At 36.8% G+C, this 20106-nt stretch overlaps 1 protein-coding gene across 2 annotated transcripts; it reads left to right on the plus strand.

Annotated features, from left to right (window-relative positions):
- Nucleotides 1-507: 507 nt before the first annotated feature.
- On the plus strand, nt 508-19897 carry LOC127073359 (chromatin structure-remodeling complex protein SYD). 2 transcript variants are annotated; one of them, XM_051014511.1, is made up of 35 exons: nt 508-686; nt 1170-1284; nt 1381-1442; nt 2005-2093; nt 2178-2822; nt 3428-3582; nt 3744-3913; nt 4009-4073; nt 4154-4858; nt 5424-5599; nt 5750-5847; nt 5922-6107; nt 6253-6433; nt 6964-7158; nt 7248-7291; nt 7559-7615; nt 7913-8009; nt 8294-8466; nt 8553-8766; nt 9009-9134; nt 9245-9334; nt 10005-10121; nt 10282-10362; nt 10984-11091; nt 11351-11520; nt 12442-12520; nt 12615-12689; nt 13554-13651; nt 13737-13844; nt 14348-14405; nt 14515-14745; nt 15091-16519; nt 16607-19107; nt 19186-19389; nt 19495-19897. In XM_051014511.1, exons 2-35 carry the CDS (start codon nt 1180-1182, stop codon nt 19633-19635), a joined length of 9033 nt encoding a protein of 3010 aa, XP_050870468.1. In that variant the 5' UTR covers nt 508-686; nt 1170-1179; the 3' UTR covers nt 19636-19897. The 2 variants fall into 2 exon arrangements, with proteins under 2 accessions (XP_050870468.1, XP_050870469.1); XM_051014512.1 differs by having other exon boundaries at nt 532-686; nt 1131-1284.
- The last annotated feature ends 209 nt before the right edge of the window (nt 19898-20106 follow it).

Here is a 20106-nt window from a genome sequence, read left to right on the forward strand (position 1 = left end):
AACACATGCCAATAATGTTTAAGGTCTCAAAAACAAACCATCATTGCTTACATTAAATGGAAGTAAGTGTGACCAGTTGAATGATTGATTGTCATCCACAACTGACATTTTTACCTAAATAGGTGACATTTGACAAATTCCTTGTCTTTCAATTACTGGCTTACACAATTAAAATTTAACTGAAGGACTCACCCCAATACTAATGGACTCGACTCTCTTGAATAAGGTTGTCTTCAACTAGGGGACTCGTCTCTCATGAACAAGGTTGCCTTCAGCTAAAGGGTTCGCCCCGAGTTAATGGACGTACCTCGCCAATGACAAAAATGTTGAAAATTCTTCGCCTTTTTACCGAATCCTTGTCCTTAAGGGACGATGTAGTGTTATATTTATCAGTATTTTATTATTATTATTATTATTTATTTATAAATTGCATCGATTATTTTCACATTAACATAATTGTATCTTCATTTAAGCGAAAGCGAAGTGAAACAAAAAAGAAAATGGTTTTGTGAAAAAAGAAAAAAAACCTAAGAAACGTAACAAGTTCACACGAAAAGAGCTGGTACTCGTGCGAGACTTTGGGCTCTGTTTGGGGTTTCTTATTTTTATTCACACCAAAAAAACCAAACCTTTCTGAGACTTCTCTCTATCTCTCTGTAAAGACGCTATCTCTCAGCTCTGATCCGGTAATCCTCTCTCAATCGACGTCAAGTCCACATACCGTTTCACCTTGCAAGCCTCCACCCACTTGCTAATTTACACCGGGTCTTGTTTTGATCCGCCGATTTCAGTGTTTTCTTCTATTTTTCTAACATTCACCAAGGTTTTAGGTGCTTTTTCGTGATTTACAGTGTTAATCACGATGTGTTATTTTAGGATGTTTGTAAAAAGGCAGGATTTTTCCTTTTGGGTTTCGTTTTTTACTATGATAGGAAAAATGGGGTTATTCTATATATTATTTTGGGATGATTACTTATTACTTTTTTTTTTAAACTTTAAGGTAGGCTACTAGGAAAAAGATATAAATTTTATGCATTTGTGTTGAATTTGGTCATATGAGCATTTTATAAGTTTTTTCCTTTTTTATTAGTTATAAAGTTACACATTTGAGACTATCCTGGATTTTTCAGCTGATTTGGAGTTTGCGTTACAATACTTTGCTTCTGCAGTTCAAAGGAGATGGCATCTCCACAGAATGTCGAGATGGAGGCTGCCAATTTTCTGCATAAACTTATTCAAGATTCTAAAGATGAGCCAGCCAAGCTGGCTACTAAACTATATGTGGTGTGTGTTGTTTTCTATTAAATGAATTTATTTAACTATCTTTCGACCTGTTGTATAGATTAGACATACTTGCAATTAATTTGGCGAGTGTTTCAGATACTTCAACATATGAAATCGAGCGGGAAGGAAAATTCAATGCCATTTCAAGTTATATCTAGGTAAAATATCTGCAATTTAGCACTCCAACTTGTTTGTATATAGGAATTCAATTATTTACCAGGGCTCTTTTGTAGTGAGCTAAGATAGTAAAATTGAGAGTTGTTTCTGAAATTATCCTTTCACAGAAGTTAAGATATCAATCATCGGTGTGATGGAAAATGAAATAACCAATGGTAAAGGTCTTTTGAATTGCATTATGTGGTGTTGGTGAACGGAGAGCAATGGATGTTTGTTGGGCTTTCGAGCCTCTTTCAAAACAGAAGAGTGGTTGAGTTTGTTTAGCCACATTCTGTAGTCCAGCCTGAGTAATATACTTGAAGTTCACGGCTTCTTCCACGGGAACACATTTATTTGTTTGAGTTTGCAAATAAATCATAAACTTAATTATTAAATCATCTTGTGGATTTAATTTTCTCTGTAGTGCCTTGGTGATTGTAGTGAAGCTCATACTTATCATTCTTAGCACTAAACCATGTTTTGTCTGTATTGCTACTTTGATCCAATTTTCAATTTCATGCATATCAGTGTTTCTTCTTACTTAATGTTGCCTGTCTGTTATAGGGCGATGGAGACTGTCATCAACCAACATGGTCTTGATATTGAAGCATTAAAGTCATCACGTCTTCCTTTGACCGGTGGTCCTCAAATAGGTAATTATGCTTGTTTTAATTTAGCTTAAAGAGTATTTGTGATATTTTTTGAAGTTAATTTAATTTCACGTGTGATTTATGCAGGATCTTCTTCACAAGCAGCGGGTGGTGCAAATGATTCGAGAGCAGGCTTGGCTGAGAATGAGGCTCCCAAAATGGAACCCTTTGCTGCTGGTCGACCACCAATTGCTCCAACTGGCGGAGCTCCTGAATATTATCAAGGAACTGTAGCTCAGAGGAGTAATCAATCTTTTGATCAAGGAAGTCCAACTAGTTTGGATTCTAGGTCTGCTAACTCACAGTCACAAGACAGACAGGTGAATCAAAAGGATGGTAAGAAAGCTATCCCAAAAAGAAAGAGGGGAGATTCAACATCACCTGGGGAAATGCATGTTGACAGTTCTTCTCTAGTAGAACCTCGCAACACTGGTGTTAATTCAAGGAAGGGGAAAATGACCAAGGCCGAACCATCAGATGGTATTCAAGCTAAAAGTGGTGAAATGACAAACTTCAATGTGGCTCCAAATAATACTCAAATGGAAAATATTTCGACTTTTTCTGGTAACATGAAAACAATGATTAGGGCAAACCAAGAAGGTCATCTTTTATTGGCAAAGCAAACTGATTTGACAAAGATTGGCAATCCAATGGCGCGGGCTCCAAATTCAAAGTATCCAGAAGACGTGGAAGTTTCCTCTGCACATATTGCTCCAGGAAAGCAGCAGCAAGGTGATTCTTTACCTTTTACACACGTGATTAGAGATGCATGAATCAAAATAAAGATGGACAACCTTTTGAAAAACCTTAAGTTCCCTAGTTTTCTCTAATGTTCTTTCTGGTAATATGATGGCAAAAATTCCAATGCAGGGGTTCTCACTTCCATCCTTTGGTGTTCTAGTAAGGAATTGGTAAAATTTTCAAGTATTATTCATGATTCAACTTGATCAAACTACCATCCTCCTGGGTTTAAGAACTGAAAATAATCTATAATATTTTACTTAAACGCCAATCCCTACTATTTGGTTGGTGAAATTTGAGAGAAGACTTTCTAGAAGAGTTCATTTTATATATTAACAGAATCAATTGATTGAAGAATTTATTCGAGTGAAGATTGGGTATTATACCCGTAAGGGCTGTTCTGAAAGTATTTGAATGTCATATGCCTGACTGCTGTTCATAAGTTAATTTTGAATGCTATGGGATACTTCTCTTTCTATATTTGAATGCATTATGTTAAATCATGGAGAGAATGATTGAATCAATTTTACTAGGAAAAATGGTAATTTAGAATTCCGTGCCCACAATTATTCATAGAAAAGCGTATTGAATTTCAGGTGCTTATGCTAGGGTTCATGGAGGGATGGCGGTTCCTGCTAATGTGTCTCCAATGAACGAACCAGTTATCTCAAGTTCAATGCAATATGGTGGTCCTCTTGATCGTGATGGGGGGAGCTCAACTACTTTGTCTGATGGACATAAAATATCTCAGGTACTTGCTATTCATTAATATTTGCTTCTAGGTATGTCTCACAGCTCTACTTTCTTTCATCTTGCTTAACTCGTTTAATTTAGTTTAAACTTATTTACTTCTGTGGTTCTTTTTAACTATGGCTTGTATATGATTGCTTGATTTGATAATTTTATTGGCAGACTGGCAGGCAAAATAGTGGCTCAGAAATGACTATGCTTAGACAAGGTGTTCACCCTAGAGATACAGGAAAATCCCCAGTTCCTGCAGCAGCTGCATCATCTACTATGCCTTTCAAAGAAAACCAGTTGAAACAGCTTCGAGCTCAGTGCCTTGTTTTTCTAGCATTTAGGTAGATATTGTTCTGCTAACTCATTTTTTTATTTGAAAAGATGGACAGAATTTTATTTTGAGCTATATTGTGAAACACTATTGTTTTATGTGCAGAAATGGTTTACCGCCAAAGAAACTACATCTTGATGTCGCATTTGGAACCTTCTTTTCTAGAGAAGGTGACTGATGTTTATATTTTACATAATATATCAAAGATATTCACTGGCTAACTGGTATATGCAATGTGATGTTAATACAGATGGTTCTAATAAGGATCTGAATGAACCCAAAGGAAAATCACAGTCTTTTAATGAACCTGGTAACACACCAGGGGTCATAGTGCCATTTGGAAGTTCGAGCAATCTGAGACAGACTGATAAAAACCCCTCAGGGTCCTCTTCTGCTGGAAAATTTATAGAGGCTGAATCTTTGTCGAAGGGAACTGAGAGCCCAAGAATGTTAGAAGATAAAGGTAACCTTCATTCTGACATCCAGACACCTTCAGAAGACAGGAAACATCTAGCCGCAAAAAGAGATGTTGAAAGACGAAACCAAGAGAGAATGGCTGCCCAATCTTCTTCGGCCACTCAATATCAGCAGAAAGATTCTTCAAGTACAAGGGGTATTGTAGTTGGTAACAGTCATTTGAATGATGGTGACAATGGTATCCTGACTGCTGGAAGGGCTAACCAACATTCTGTTATAGGCCCAAATAACTGGACTGGTTCAAATCCACACGTGTCTCCTATTCAACATGAGTTGCCTATAGAAAGAAGAGAAAACATTCCTAGTCAGTTTCAGAATGTTAGTAACAATTCTGGTTCCTGGAATCACAATTCTATTAATCAATTGACTTCTTATTCTTTAAAAGAGCACTGGAAACCTGTTCCCGGGATTGATAGCAATTCCCATGGAGTAACTGTGATGAAGGATGGAAATGTATTGGGCAAAAACGTTTCTGCAGGTGAAAGCCATAGTCAATTATGTCATGTTTTTTGTTTGTTGAAGAGGCTCATTTATGTCATGTTATTGCAATCAGTTTGTTGATGCTTATCTTTTTTTGTGTCACTTCAAGTGTTAATGATCAATGAATTTCTGAATATTAACAGCAATTTGTTAGACTTCTTATTATGGCAGTTATGGGTAGTTATTTTTATTGATGTCAGCTATGTGTAGCAGTTATGGGTTATGTGTGTTTCTGTTTTAAAATAAATAGAGAGAGGAAAGGAGAAACTGATTATGGAATAGTTTTGGAACGGTTTTGGGAGGGAGAGGCCAAACTCTTGAATTCTTGGAGGAAGAGTCCAAGACTCTTGAATTTCTTTGATTAGTTTATTAGTTTACGTGTGAATCGTGTATTTTCTGCAGTGTTTGTAATTACTTGTCTGTTCTAAACATATTCTGCCATAAATAAAAGTCAGTTTCTACAATTAATTTGTATTTTGGTACTAGTTTCTATCACACTTGCTGATTTATCAAAACTGTTCCAGTTGATTATGCATCTAAACATGACATCTCTTTTGCGACAGAGCAAGGAGGGAATGAGAGGTTAGTATCAACTGATTTTCCGTCTTCTAAAAGATTTACAATGTCAGAGAGATGTATTATGGATCGGCAGAGAAAGAGGCTTCTAGCTGGCCAAAATTGGGTGCAAAAACAGCAGAAAGCAAAGGAAAGAATGACTAAATGCTTTCACAAGTTAAAGGTTTGTTTTAATTTTAACTTAGTTTTTCTAGTTCAGTGATTAATATGTTCTACTTGCACATTCAATTTATTTTGTGCACATAGCCTACACACACTATATGGTTGGCAATAATTTGAATGTTGCATCTGCGGTTCATTCCTTGTGATATAGGAAAATGTGAGCTCATGCGAAGATATTTCTGCTAAAACAAAAAGTGTCATAGAATTGAAAAAACTTCAACTATTAGAGCTCCAACGCCGACTTCGGAGGTAATTTATATTCTTATGAGTTTGATATTTTCTTCAACTCACAATTTGACATTATATTTTTCCTTTGTGGGCAGTGATTTTCTGAACGATTTTTCTAAACCAATTACAAATGAGATGGAACATTTGAAATCAATTAAGAAACATAGGCATGGTAGGAGAGTCAAACAACTTGAAAAGTATGAGCAGAAAATGAAGGAAGAGCGACAGAAACGGATTCGTGAGAGGCAGAAGGAGTTTTTCAGTGAGATAGAAGTTCACAAGTATGTGCCTTTTCTACCTTTATCTACAAGCTTCTTCCACCTCTTCAATTTTTCCAATGCATTGTAAATGGATAATTATAATTCACTATTATCTGTACTCTTTGCCTTAAATACTTGCATTATTAATTTATTTCTTGAAATGTAGGGAAAGACTTGATGATGTATTCAAAATCAAGAGAGAACGGTGGAAGGGTTTCAATAAATATGTAAAGGAGTTCCATAAAAGAAAAGAACGTATTCATCGTGAGAGAATTGATCGAATTCAGCGGGAGAAGATTAATTTGCTAAAAATAAACGACGTCGAAGGTTATCTTCGAATGGTACAGGTAGGTTTATTTTCTTATTATATTAGTAGACATGGACGGATCCATAAATATTGACTTGTGGGTGCAAATATATATTTTAAAATTATTGTATGGATAATTATTTTTCAATGCTTCTACAAATATTTATATTTAGATATGTGATCAAATAATTTACTTTTTACATCGTTGGAAATTCTAGTCTTCACAGAAAAATTACTTTTAATTGTCATAGTTGTGTACAAAATCAAAATTAACTAAAATAAATACATCATGAATACAAAATATTTTATACCAATATTTAGAAAAAAACTAATTTAGTAGGGGCTATATTTTAATATTAGATAGAGTAAAAATTAAATTAATAAAATATTACTAAACAAATAGTATAAAAAATTACAATTGCTAAACATAAAGTTATGTAAGTGGGGGCAGCAGCCCCCATTGTATACTATGTGCACCTGTCCCTGTTAGTAGATACAAGATATGCATTGAAGTCCGTGCTTCATAGGTTTGCATTCTTACATTGAATAACGTTTTCATTGCTACATCAGGATGCAAAATCAGATCGCGTGAAGCAACTTCTTAAAGCAACTGAAAAGTACCTTCAAAAGCTTGGGTCCAAGCTACAGGAAGCAAAGACTGCTGCAGGACGTTTAGGGCTAGATGTTGATGAGGCAGGAAGTACCAATTTTCTTGAGAATAGTGAAACTACTTTGGTTGACGAGGATGAAAGTGATCAGGCAAAGGCAAGTTCGCTAGACACACACCCCATTATTAAGTTAAAAGTCTTATTTCTTAAATATGTGGGTGATTTTTTTCGAATTCTGTTTTGCAGCATTACATGGAAAGTAACGAGAAGTATTATAAGATGGCCCACAGGTATCTGTTCTGCTCTTATGTACTCTTTAAAAGGTTTCTTGGTAGTGTAAGACGGTCATCTTGAATTTTTATTATTAAAAGATGAAAAGCACAGAACACTGATGAGTTTTGGTGGTTTATTTTTAGTTTCAAAGATTTTAAATGGTCAACTGTTCATGGTCTATTGGTTCCATCAATCCAGAAATATGTTTTCGAATTGCATGCTAATACTATTTCGATTAGTTTTGATGACTTGATTCATGCTAAGCAATTTTTTTCTTCCTGCAGTGTAAAGGAGAGCATAGCAGAGCAGCCAGCTATTCTGCATGGTGGAAAATTAAGGGAGTATGTAAAAACTGTCTTTTTTTTTTACTTTCATATAATTTACACAATGCGTATTTGTGTTTTCCATTGGAGATCCAGTTTTTCTATTTTATTTCATTTAGTTGAATTATCGGATTACTGTTGTAATTTAGGGTCATCTCTGTCACAGCAGGGGGATTCTATCCTTCTCATTTTACATTTGTTTGTTAGTTTTCATAGATAATTCAGTTTCATGAGCTTAGAGTTTGGGCTTACATTCTTTTTTGTTTGCTTGGTCTGTTGACTTACATTCCTTGTGATTTCAAATTTTGTCTTCAGATATCAAATGAATGGTCTGAGGTGGTTGGTTTCACTATATAACAATCATTTGAATGGAATCCTTGCCGATGAAATGGGCCTGGGTAAAACAGTTCAGGTAATCAATTTTGTTAACGAATAAGCTTTATATATATACTTAACTGGGTTCCTATTTTGTTCCTTTTGTCCTTTTTCCATTATTAGCATTTGATAGTATGTCATTTACGATAGATCCCTTTTGGATAATTTGTTAGAGTTCTATGATTATGTTACAGTGCATATATATATATATATATATATATATATATATATATATATATATATATATATTCTGTCCTAGAAAGATCAGAAGAACATTTCTGACTTGTATAGATAAAATCTTACTGTCATTTTGTTTTTTAGGTGATTTCTCTAATTTGCTACCTGATGGAAACCAAAAATGATAGAGGACCATTCCTTGTTGTCGTACCCTCTTCAGTTCTACCCGGTTGGGAGTCAGAGATAAACTTTTGGGCTCCTAGTATTCACAAAATTGTCTATGCTGGACCGCCGGAGGAGAGACGTCGGTTATTCAAGTAATTGATTTTTACAATATTGCCCCCCTTCATCTGTTTGATACTTATTCTTGTGTATGTTCCTTATTAGTTCTTTCATATTTTAGGGAAAGGATTATTCACCAGAAATTCAATGTTCTTTTGACAACATATGAATATCTGATGAACAAGCATGATAGACCAAAGCTAAGCAAAGTACATTGGCACTATATAATAATTGATGAAGGCCACCGCATAAAGAACGCCTCTTGCAAGTTGAATGCCGACTTGAAACACTACCAGAGCTCTCACAGATTGTTGTTAACTGGAACACCATTGCAGGTTTTTCTTTTTTCTTCATTTGTTTTCTTTTCTTGTGGCTGTCATTGCAGTTTATTTTTAGCATTTCTGTTTTTACCATTTGAATTTTTTCTATAATCTTCAAAAATTTGCTGTGCTTTATCTTGGGAATGACAGTTTCTGCTCAGGCCTTCTTCCAGGCTCATATAACAACGCCCTTTGTTTCATTTTATCCTTTTTATGTAACATTTATAGTCTGTAACTGCTTGCTTCTTTATGTGCAGAACAATCTTGAAGAACTATGGGCACTACTTAACTTCTTGTTGCCTAACATATTCAATTCATCAGAGGACTTCTCTCAATGGTTTAATAAGCCATTTGAGAGTACTGGAGATAACTCACCCGATGAAGTAAGTTATGAACCAATCCCGTCAATATAGAACTTGACCAGAGTTTTTGTTCTAATTTAAGCTTCCTTGTTTTTTGTATGCTTACTTTGTTATTTTCTATTTGTAACTAGGCTTTACTGTCTGAGGAGGAGAATCTCTTGATCATAAATCGTCTGCACCAAGTTTTGAGGCCATTTGTACTTCGGAGGCTTAAACACAAGGTCATTAATACTCAGCTTTAAACTTAATTCCGACTTCTTGAATTTTCGCAAACTAGGCTATGACCATTGTTCTTTTCTTACACACACACACACACCTGTGTCTTATGAGTTATGATTCTTTTAATCGGCTGTCCATTCTAGTAGTACTTGAAATGAAATTATTAATAATTGTATATTATTATGCTTATCCTGCTGTATGTTTTTTCATTCTCATATTCATTTTTTTTTTGGGTTGAGGCCTTAATTTCTGTGTTTTGTATTCGTGACCATTCCCAAAATGTTTTATGGGTAAAAATCTTTAGCATCCAGTTGCCTGTGCTGCTCTAATATTTTTAAATGCTCAGTCAGACAACATAAACAATTTCAAAACATTTTTTTGAATTTATTCGAGTTTTGTTCCATTTCTGGTGTAATATAGAATTTGATGCATGGTATCTGTAAGTTTGAATGGTTTTATATATGTGGAAAATGTATTCTCCATATTTAAGCCTTCTGATGCAATTGCTTATGTGTTATCCCACCGTGATCACCATCTTGACTCCTCATCACTAAGGATGACTTGGAAATATGATATTGAAATCGGCAATATAACTTGTCTGCCTTACCGATATTAGCCTTTGAAATCGTCATCATGTGTTACTGTTCTTGTGTTCCCGATGTTTTCTTTTAGGTTGAAAATCAGCTTCCTTCGAAGATTGAGAGACTTATAAGATGTGAGGCTTCTTCGTATCAAAAGCTTTTGATGAAGAGAGTGGAAGATAATCTTGGTGCTATTGGCACTTTAAAGGTATCCTTTATAGTTCTTTTTGCTTTTTTGTTAAATGATGTAATTGACCATTTGATAGTGGACTAAGAATTTATTTCCCTCTTTTTATCTTTTTAATTAAAATAGCTTTCCGCACACATGTAACTACTTTAGTTGTCTAATTTACATTCCCAATTGCCAGGCTCGGTCAGTACACAACTCTGTCATGGAGCTTCGAAATATTTGCAATCATCCATATCTCAGCCAGCTTCACACAGAGGAGGTATGTTCATATCCTACATATTTATTGATGATTGGATTATGTTTTTGAGTGCAACTCACTCAGAGACAGCATCTTCAAGATCATTTTTTGTGAATTTGATTGGATAGTGCTTCTGTTCTTTCTGTGAATTTGAGAGTTTGAAAGACACTTCGTTCTCGTATTTAAATTTTGAGACAGCATCTTCAAGATCATTTGATAAATGGGCAAAACCTGACAACAAGAAGTATCCTAAAATAAGCAAAGTATGGTGAGGTATAAAGTGGTTTGTGTTTTATTTTGCCCTTGCCCTAACATGTGACCCAACCGAAAATGCTCCTGTCGGACATGACAGGGAATGGGGACATCTGTGTTGAGCAGTACTCCTTGTAATTCACTGATCTTAGTGAGTTGTGTGAGTACAGGCCATTAGTTTGGCATAGCAAAAACCTCATCATGTTCCATCTCTTCCTTTTTTTTTGCTTGCAAATCTGATACCAAAGGAAGATTTACATTTATTTGACTACTGCAGCTAGAGGTTAAGTTTTGTGTGATTCTATATCTGTTACTATTTTGAAGGTGGGACGAAACGGGTATGCTACAATGTATGTACTATATGACTTTTTTTTTCCTTTCCATTTACAGGTAGATAACTATATACCTAAGCATTATCTGCCACCAATCATTAGACTTTGTGGGAAGCTTGAGATGTTGGACCGTTTATTACCTAAACTGAAGGCAACAGATCACCGGGTATGTAAAATCCTATATGTTTGTTGCTGGATTACTACATCTAACTTCTTTCACATCGGTATTGACATAGGTTGTTATAACTGTGATGAAAGATATTTTGTAAACTTATTCTAGTCTCTTTCCTTTAGATGTGGAATGTGTATGACAGTTTATGCCCCCTTTTCCAAGTCTATGAAATTACACCGATTCTTATCTTCTGGTGAATCTTTTGAAAATTTAATTCTTAATGTTTCACATCATACTGCTAATGCTTTTACAGGTTCTTTTCTTTTCGACGATGACTAGGCTTCTGGATGTTATGGAAGAATACCTAACTTCTAAACAGTATAGATACCTCCGGTTGGACGGGCATACATCTGGAGGTGATCGTGGTGCTCTAATTGACCTATTTAACAAACCTGATTCCCCATATTTTATCTTCTTACTCAGGTAGTTTTAATTACTATTAAAGTACTTGGTGTGGCTGTGAAATAGTCAACTGAAATATAAAATTGAGGAAGGAAATTTTTTTACTCGACTTGTCAATTGAAAATCTTTTGGGGGTTTTATTTCCAAGGAATTTGACACTATATGCTGTAACTGGAATCACACAATGGAAAGTAGATTTTTCGTTGACTAACTTAACCTTGTACTACTTATTTTAGGATAAATCTATCTTCATCTTGTTTTTTGCACATTAACGGACAGAATAAACATTTTTCTGATATAAGATCAACTAAACATTGATGAACTCAAGATTTTTATTGCAGTGCTAAGAGGGGAGGTAATATGGGGACTGTTGCCAAACTGAAACTTTTATATTTAAATGTTTTATGACTGAAGGATTTTGCTTAAAATGAATCCGACTAGATAAAACTTATCAAATCCATCTGATGTAAAGAATATCAAAAAACTATATTTCTAAATCAGAATTCGGGAAATTGTTGAGATGCACCTGAAGAAAATGAAAACCAAGTACTTCTCAATTCTTAGGTTCCTAGGGATGATAAGTATAATTGGTACTTATACCTAATACTCTCATTGGAATTAAATATAAGCAAAATTATCTAATATTTTTTGGAATGAAATATAAGCACAGTTAGTAACTTCTATCATATTTAATAATGGAAATGATTGGATTCAAGTCAATAAGTCTCACACTGGTTGAAACCTGTTGCATAGGATTATGTTGGAAATATCTCTTGCGTTCTAGAAATTTTTGGGAGGGGGGGGTGTTGGTATCGAAGCATTGATATTTCTTCATTTTGTTTCATGATTGTAAGATATAAATCTGAAGTACATAACAAACAGGCCTATTTCATCTTGTTTTTTTGATTACCCATGTTGCTGACATTCATCTATTGTGACAAGCATTCGAGCCGGTGGTGTTGGAGTGAATCTTCAAGCTGCTGACACAGTGATTTTATTTGACACTGATTGGAATCCCCAGGCAATGAATTTTTTAAAAATGATTTTCTTTATGTTTTGTTTGCTTTTATTGCTTATTATTAGTCTTATTATGTCGTTGTTGGTATGTTTTTCAGGTTGATCTGCAAGCCCAGGCAAGAGCTCATAGAATTGGTCAAAAGAGGGATGTTCTTGTTCTCCGCTTTGAAACAGTTAGTACTATTCGTTCTGAGTTACTGTTTGTTATTGGTGGGATTGATATATTTGCATAAATTATGCTACACCAAAGCCGCACAAATACTTTCTTGATAAGTATTGTTAGAGTCTAAGTTTAAATTAAGTCTTAGAGTTTGGGCTTGGGCCTAACACATCTCCACAAGATCAGCTTATAAGGTGAGGAATGCCCAAGACTTCTAAGCACTACTTGTATGTGGGATTTTCAACATTACGTGTACTTTGGAAACAATTCACAATATTTGAGATATCTATGCTTCTTACTTCATTGTGAGAATTAAGAATTAATTAAAACTTTTTTAAGTCACATCTCTTGTTGAATATAACCTAAATACCTGTTCTGTGGTGATCATTGTTTCATATGTGCTTGATACTGTCTTAGAACACGTAGAAATTCAAAAGTTCAAGTCTTATATGAAACTATTTAATAATAATTAAATACTTAAATTGGGACTTGTCTTTTGCCCAGTGAAATTGTTTCAATGTCATTGTGGACATGCAGTGCATCTATAGCGTTTTCCGGTTAATGCTTTGTCATTATGTAGCAAGCCAATAGTTAAGAGGGTATATGTTAGAAGGAAAAGCAGGAACAACTAACTGGATGCAATGTAACTGAAAGAGTTATTGCTAGTAGAGTCAGTAGGCCGGTAACCGTATTAGTAGTAGCTGGTTGGATGTTTTTTGTATAAGGAAGTGCAGTGAAGAGATGTCACAGATTCGGGGTTCTCAAATTCACTGGGAACAATTGTATTCATCCCAATCATGTCATCTTCATCGTTACTGTAAATGTAGTGTCATATTATGACACATGCTAAAGTTTCTTTTGCTTACAATTTAACAAGGTACAAACTGTTGAAGAACAAGTTAGAGCTTCAGCTGAGCACAAACTTGGCGTTGCTAATCAGAGCATTACTGCTGGATTTTTTGACAATAATACAAGGTTGGTTGCGGTGATGTATTTCACCTTTACTTTATTACATAGATTTAAAATCAGCTATGAATTTTCTTTTGTCTATTTATTGCAGTGCTGAAGATAGAAGGGAATACTTGGAATCCCTTCTGCGTGAGTGTAAGAAAGAAGAAGATGCCCCTGTTTTGGATGATGATGCTTTAAATGATGTCTTAGCCCGAAGGTGCACATCTTTTTTATGCTTTTACCTTCTGCTTCTATCTGTGGCTTAATATGGCTGGTTATTTTCTAATGTGGGAGTTCCTTTCTCTACTTCCATTGATATTTGAACTTATGCCAATTTTTGGCAATGACAAATTGGTAGGTATGTTAGGAATTGATAGTAATTGTGGTAAGATATGCATGTGACTCTTACCTACCTTCATTTTAATTATAGGGAAGGATTCCTGTTGTATTATTGTCATTTGAGCATGCCACTCTTTCCTGATGTATCTATATAAGCATGTTATCTCTTTAACTGCATGGTCTATTGTATTGGTTGTGATGGTTGAACTTCTAGCATCACAACTGTTGGTCTGTTACTGCTGTAATCGTCTTTATAGCTTCAATTTGTTATGTCAGTCTATGTTGTCTCAAAGATATTATAGTTTCTAGCTTGTATACCCAATCCATCCAAATTTTGTGTCAAAAAGAGAAGGACGACTAAAATCTTATCTCTGTTGGCAGTGAAGCAGAGTTAGACGTGTTTGAGTCTGTTGACAGAAACAGGAAAGAGCATGAGCTGGTATGCTGTTTATTGTTTGCACAGGCTTTTCTCATTCGCATAAATATAGCTTTTACCTTCTGTTTCTGTTAGAAGCATCTTAATGGACCTCCCAAAAAATATGTTCCAGGTTACATGGAAGAAATTGGTGCTTGAACATGCAACTGATGGCTCCGATGTTATTCCTCCCCTTCCTTCTCGACTTGTCACTGATGAAGACCTGAAACAGTTCAATGAAGCAATGAAGATATATGATGATGTGCCTAAGGGTGAGGTAGACTCTAATGGAGTAAAACGAAAGAGAGGAGGTCTTGGGGGCCTTGATACTCAACACTACGGCAGGGGAAAACGTGCAAGAGAGGTTGCCTTTTTTATTTTATTCAGTTGGATTGTTCCGACAGTTGTATTTCTTGTCTGCATTTTACTCTTTGCATGTTATGCTATGTGTCATCATTATACCTACATATCATCTGAGATTCCTTATGGGTAGTAGTCTTGCATAATAGTGATATGTATAACTTCACCTCCACCTCCCCGTAACTTTATTGGAAAAAAGTAATTGAAAACACTCATGTTGTGTGTTAGGTATACTATGTAATTTCTTACCGGGTTTGTAATTATTGTTTTTCTTTTATTTATTTTTCACATAAAACACCTAAAGTGCACCAAAGTTACTAATCCCCATCCACCATCTTACATTTTATAGGTACGTTCCTATGAAGAGCAATGGACAGAAGAGGAATTTGAGAAGATGTGTCAGGCAGAAACATCAGATTCACTCATAGTAAAAGTGGAAGAGATGAGCCATCAAACCAATGCTTCCAGCTCTGTTGTATCTGCTACTATCACACAACCTGCTGCTACTGTCCCACAACCTGCTGCTACTGTCCCACAGCCTGCTGGTACTGCCCCACAAACTGCTGCTGTTCCTCCACTGGCCCCGATTTTGCCATCTGTTGCGACTTTGCCGGTACAGCATGTTAAAGAGATAGCACCACCAGCAAAACGTGGCCGCGGACGACCAAAAAGAACTGCTTTAGTTAAGTCACCAGCTGCATTAATCTCTCCAGTAACTTCTGGAATTGTTCAAGTAGATATGCAGTTACAGAAGGGAAATAAGTCTGGACATTTAACATCATCTGCTCCTGATTCTGTTGGTCATTCTGCTGAAGTTACAGGTGCGGGTAAACTTATGCAGCAGTCTACCACAGGAGTGACTGCTAACGTACCTCCTGCCACTCCTCTGCCTAATATTCCACCCAATTCTCTGTCGAGTGCAACTCCTCCGCCCACTGATATTGAATCTATGCACCAGTCTAATACAGAAGTGTCTGCTAACGCACCGCCTGCCATTCCTTTGCCTTCTCAGTCAGCTGCTGCTTCTGTTTCTGTACCTATTCAAGCAAAAGGACATGGGCAGAAAACTCAGAGTGGTCGTGAATTGCCTAGACGTAGAGGGAAGAAGCAGGTTATGATGTCGCCTCCTGCGCCTGATGGTTCTGTTGGTCCTGATGTCAAGGTCAACGAGCAATTAAAAGATAAATTAGCGAGTCCTTCTTCAGGCCAGGGTATTCCCCAGAATGAAACTGTTCCTAGTGTTGTGGGTATTCCCCAGAGTGAAACTGTTCCTAGTGTTGCTGTTGTACACCCTCCAACTACCATTTCAGGTTCCGCTTCAAACAGTGGAAACACTAATTTGGGTGCTGGGGTTGTTTTGAATTCACAGTTACCGCTTCCTTTGCCCTCTGTTACTACTCTGGCTCAAACTGCTCCCAGTTATCCATCTGTACAGATGCAAAGTAAAGGGCAAATTGGAAAGTCACAAACTGGAGCTGGAACTTCTCGGCGTAGGGGAAAGAAACAGGCAACAATGTCATCTCCTGTTCCAGTTGTTTTAGGTCTTCTGGGCAGGGATCCAACTTATAATTTACCGACTTCATCTGGCGTTGTATCAGGCGATAAAGCCAGTGAATTAAAAAACCTGCAGGAGAGCAATGTTCAAGAATCAAAATGTATCATCCAAGATCAAGCATCACAGAGTAATCAGGATTTAAAATCATTGGAAGGATCAGATGATTTAGCCAAGCAGGCAGAGATCCTGCCTTCATGTAAAGATAGTACAGTCAATTCTCCAGGTACATCGTGCATTTCTGGTTTATGATTTTAACATCACATTTATTTTTAAAAATGCCTTGGAGGTAAACTAAGGAGTTCTTTTGCAGGGCAAGATTTAGAGAAGGTTAGGAATGCTGATGTTCACAATTCTTCTGTGATGATTAAATCTTCTGAAATTAACCCTTCTAAGGTTGAAGTTTGCACTAATTCAGGGAATGAAAGTTTATCTGTCACATCGTTGCCTATTACTGAGGTTACAAAAGATCAATATACAGATAATAAAGCTCATCAAACAGTTGTAGGTTTAACAACTTCCCCTTTGGTTGTCGACCCTCTAACCAATTCCTCGACCGGTATTGCAACTACAGAAAGCATTAGTCAATCTGTAGATCCTGTGGCTGCAAAGATTGTTCCCAGTACATTAAGCACTGTTCTTCCTTCGGCACCAGGCTCTGAATCCAATCCAAGCACACATGAATCTGTGTCAGTCAAAAGGCAAGGTCGTAAAATTCAAAACAGACTGGAGCCACCACGGCGCCGGGGAAAAAAAACAACTCCAGTTTTACCCGTTGCTCCTGATGCTCTTATTGGCCAAGATCCTAAATTAAGTCATCATGCTCAGGTGAATTCAATGGTGGGTACAGCCACTTCAAATATTACTCAAGCTCAGGCATTTGAGATCCTTTTGCCCGGTGGAGTAGCTAATGATTCCAAGAGAAAAGAGAGAACCACCAATCCGGCCCAAAATAAGCAACAGAAAGTTGCATCAACAAGGATTGACAGTGCACCTGTATCTTCAGATAAGATTGCCGCTTTAGGCCGAATACATAACGTCAATGATGTTGCAAGGGTAATGAAGGAAGTTTTCTCTGGAACTTGTTTGCCAAAGCCTAAGGCTTCCGTGGATGCCTCTGGTAGTCAGAGTGTAGAGGATAAAGCATGCTCTGCTACTGAAACTGCTGGGGCAGCGTGTCATACTGATAGTGTTGAAGTACATGATTATGAAAAACAATCAGAAGTGGCTTCCGATATGAAGAATCCGGAAGAAAACTTAAGTTTAGATGCGCCAGTTGCTGGAGCACTGAGCCCGACAACAACCATGCCAGGGAGTGGGAATAAACAACAACTTGGCTTGGCATTTGGTGAAAAAATAATTCTTGAGAACACAGCTCTGCCGACTGTCAGTAAGCCTGAAACTAATTGTTATGGTGAAGCTAAAGAAAAGGCTGATCAGACACAACATTATATTGAGCACTCAACTTCTAAGAGTGAAATGGAGGCTCTTAATATAACTCCTCTTAATAATGACCTAAAGGTTGATGGCTCTTCTGAGAAACCTCCTACTGGTCGTGGCTCTACTGAGTTGAGTATAGAGACGCCCCCCCATCATATAGGTTCATCTGTCGTTTCTCCTGTTATTGAACGTCCTTTAGTGGATCATAATCTTGAAAGCCAATCTGACTCTATAGAGAAGTGTTCAAGGTCTTCAGTTGATATTAATGGCCAAGGATGCCCAACAATTCCATTGGCACCTGAAATTTGTAGTAATAACCCCGAGTCTAGTCAGGCTGATATCTGCATTCAGAGTCATTCATCCGCACACAAAGCTCTTGATATTACAGAGAACACTTCAAATGAAAAATTGGAGCATTCTAAGCCATCTTCATCTCTTGCTTGTGCTGGTCAGGCTGAAATTTCTAGTGATCTACCAAAAGTGACATCTGCTGACCATGTTAGAAATAATACCGCACCTCTGAATTTGAGCTTGGATCCTGCATCACCTTCTGAACCATCTTCAAAAGCATTAGAACCCTCCATGAAACAGCATTCAGAGTCGGCTTCTGATAAGGAAGGTCCTGTAAGCCCCAAAGCTGTTCAAGCTCAGAAGCATCCAGACACATTAGAACCTGTTGATCTGCATGGGACTTCTAAGATTGAGAGCTTTTCAGAGTCACCCTGTCAGGAAAGAAGGGATATAGGTGATTCCTCAAGTGAAACTATTGTGACCAATATAGTGGGTGTTTCTGGGATTGATAGTCTCGGGGGAGGAACTACGTCTGAAACTGCAGTTCTGCCCCCATCAACCTTGGTAAAAGAGAAAAATAGGGTCTCGGTCCCTCTGGAGGTGTCAATGGAGAAGGCTGTGGCTAACTGCTCTGGAGTCCAGGAGGAAGCAAAAATTGATAAAGTGGAAAGTGACGATCAAATGGATTCATCCACAACTTCACCGGATGGGTTGAAAGAGTCTAAAATTGAGCGGGGTGATAACTTTGAGGTTGGAGATGATACATTGAAGAGTTCATCCCAGAATGACATGGAGGGATCTAATACCGATCAGAGTAATTGTTCTGATAGGTTGCAATCTAGCCATCTTATGCCAGATAACCGAGACTTGAAAATCAATAAAATGGCTGAAGATTGCCCAGTGACCGTCGGTCAAATAGATGCTGCTCAGGTTTCTGAACCCGGGGATGATCCAAAAAGGCTTTCTTCTGAAAACATGGATGTGCTGCCTTCTTGCTCGCCAGTGAAGGAAGATAATGTTGATGTTCAAGACAAACAAAGAGATCCTTTGATTCCAGAGGGTAGTTCAAGGGATGGCACCAAGGTATGTCATGTTGCATGTTTTCACACTTTCGATTCTGGTAATTCTCTCCCCAATTTTATACTGACTTCGTATGTGCAGGATTCCATTGTAAATCCTTTACCACAAGAAAAATCAGTGTGTTCTGAAGCTGAGATGGTTGATCTTGGATTGACATCCAAAACCATGGAATTACCTTCGTCGGCGATGGAGAAAGATAAAGTTGACGTATTATCCGAAAGGGATATCCTCCGCAACCCACTTGATGCTACAAAACGAGAAGATAATCAAATGGATGATAATAAGGTATTTCATGACATTGGGAAAATATTAGCACACTTGTAGTATCCTTTCAATTTTCACGAATTCAATTTTTCTGGGACTAATTAAATAAAATCTATTACATTGCAGGAAACTGAGATTGGTCATCAAATTGAGGCATCATCGGTTGAAAAAGACGAAGGCTTATCTGAGAAAGATATAGATGGAAGCACGGCTAGAATGCAGGCTGCTGTAGGAGATGGAATTGAATCAAATGACAACTTAGACTAAACAGAAAGGTCTAGTTGAGCAAGAAGAAAATGCACAGAAAGACTGATAAATACAGCAATGAAAAGTGTGTGAAGTTATTCAAAATTCATATTCTAAATGGAAGTACCCTTGAGAAGAGAAGAGTTTGTATGAGAAGGGAGAAATCCCAGAATCTGAAACTAAGTAATGAAATCAGTTATTGTATATATATAATATATAAGCAGGGGTTATTTTGTACATATATATGTTGTAATTTAACATCTATTTCCTACTGTTTTTTCAACACTCGTCTAATCAGTTATTTTTGCAAACACTATCACAACAAATAATTGAATGAGGTTAATTCTTATCAAAGAAATGATTTTTGCACTTGTTGTCTCATGGATTACTTTCTCATTTCTCTTGGACAGTCTATATTGCACCATTTGAACTTGTTTATAGTATGATCTATAAGTCCACGCACCTTTCACATCCACAACTAAATTCTCATGC

This window comes from Lathyrus oleraceus, chromosome 4, assembly GCF_024323335.1.
Source record: "Lathyrus oleraceus cultivar Zhongwan6 chromosome 4, CAAS_Psat_ZW6_1.0, whole genome shotgun sequence".
NCBI classification, from domain to species: Eukaryota; Viridiplantae; Streptophyta; class Magnoliopsida; order Fabales; family Fabaceae; genus Lathyrus; species Lathyrus oleraceus.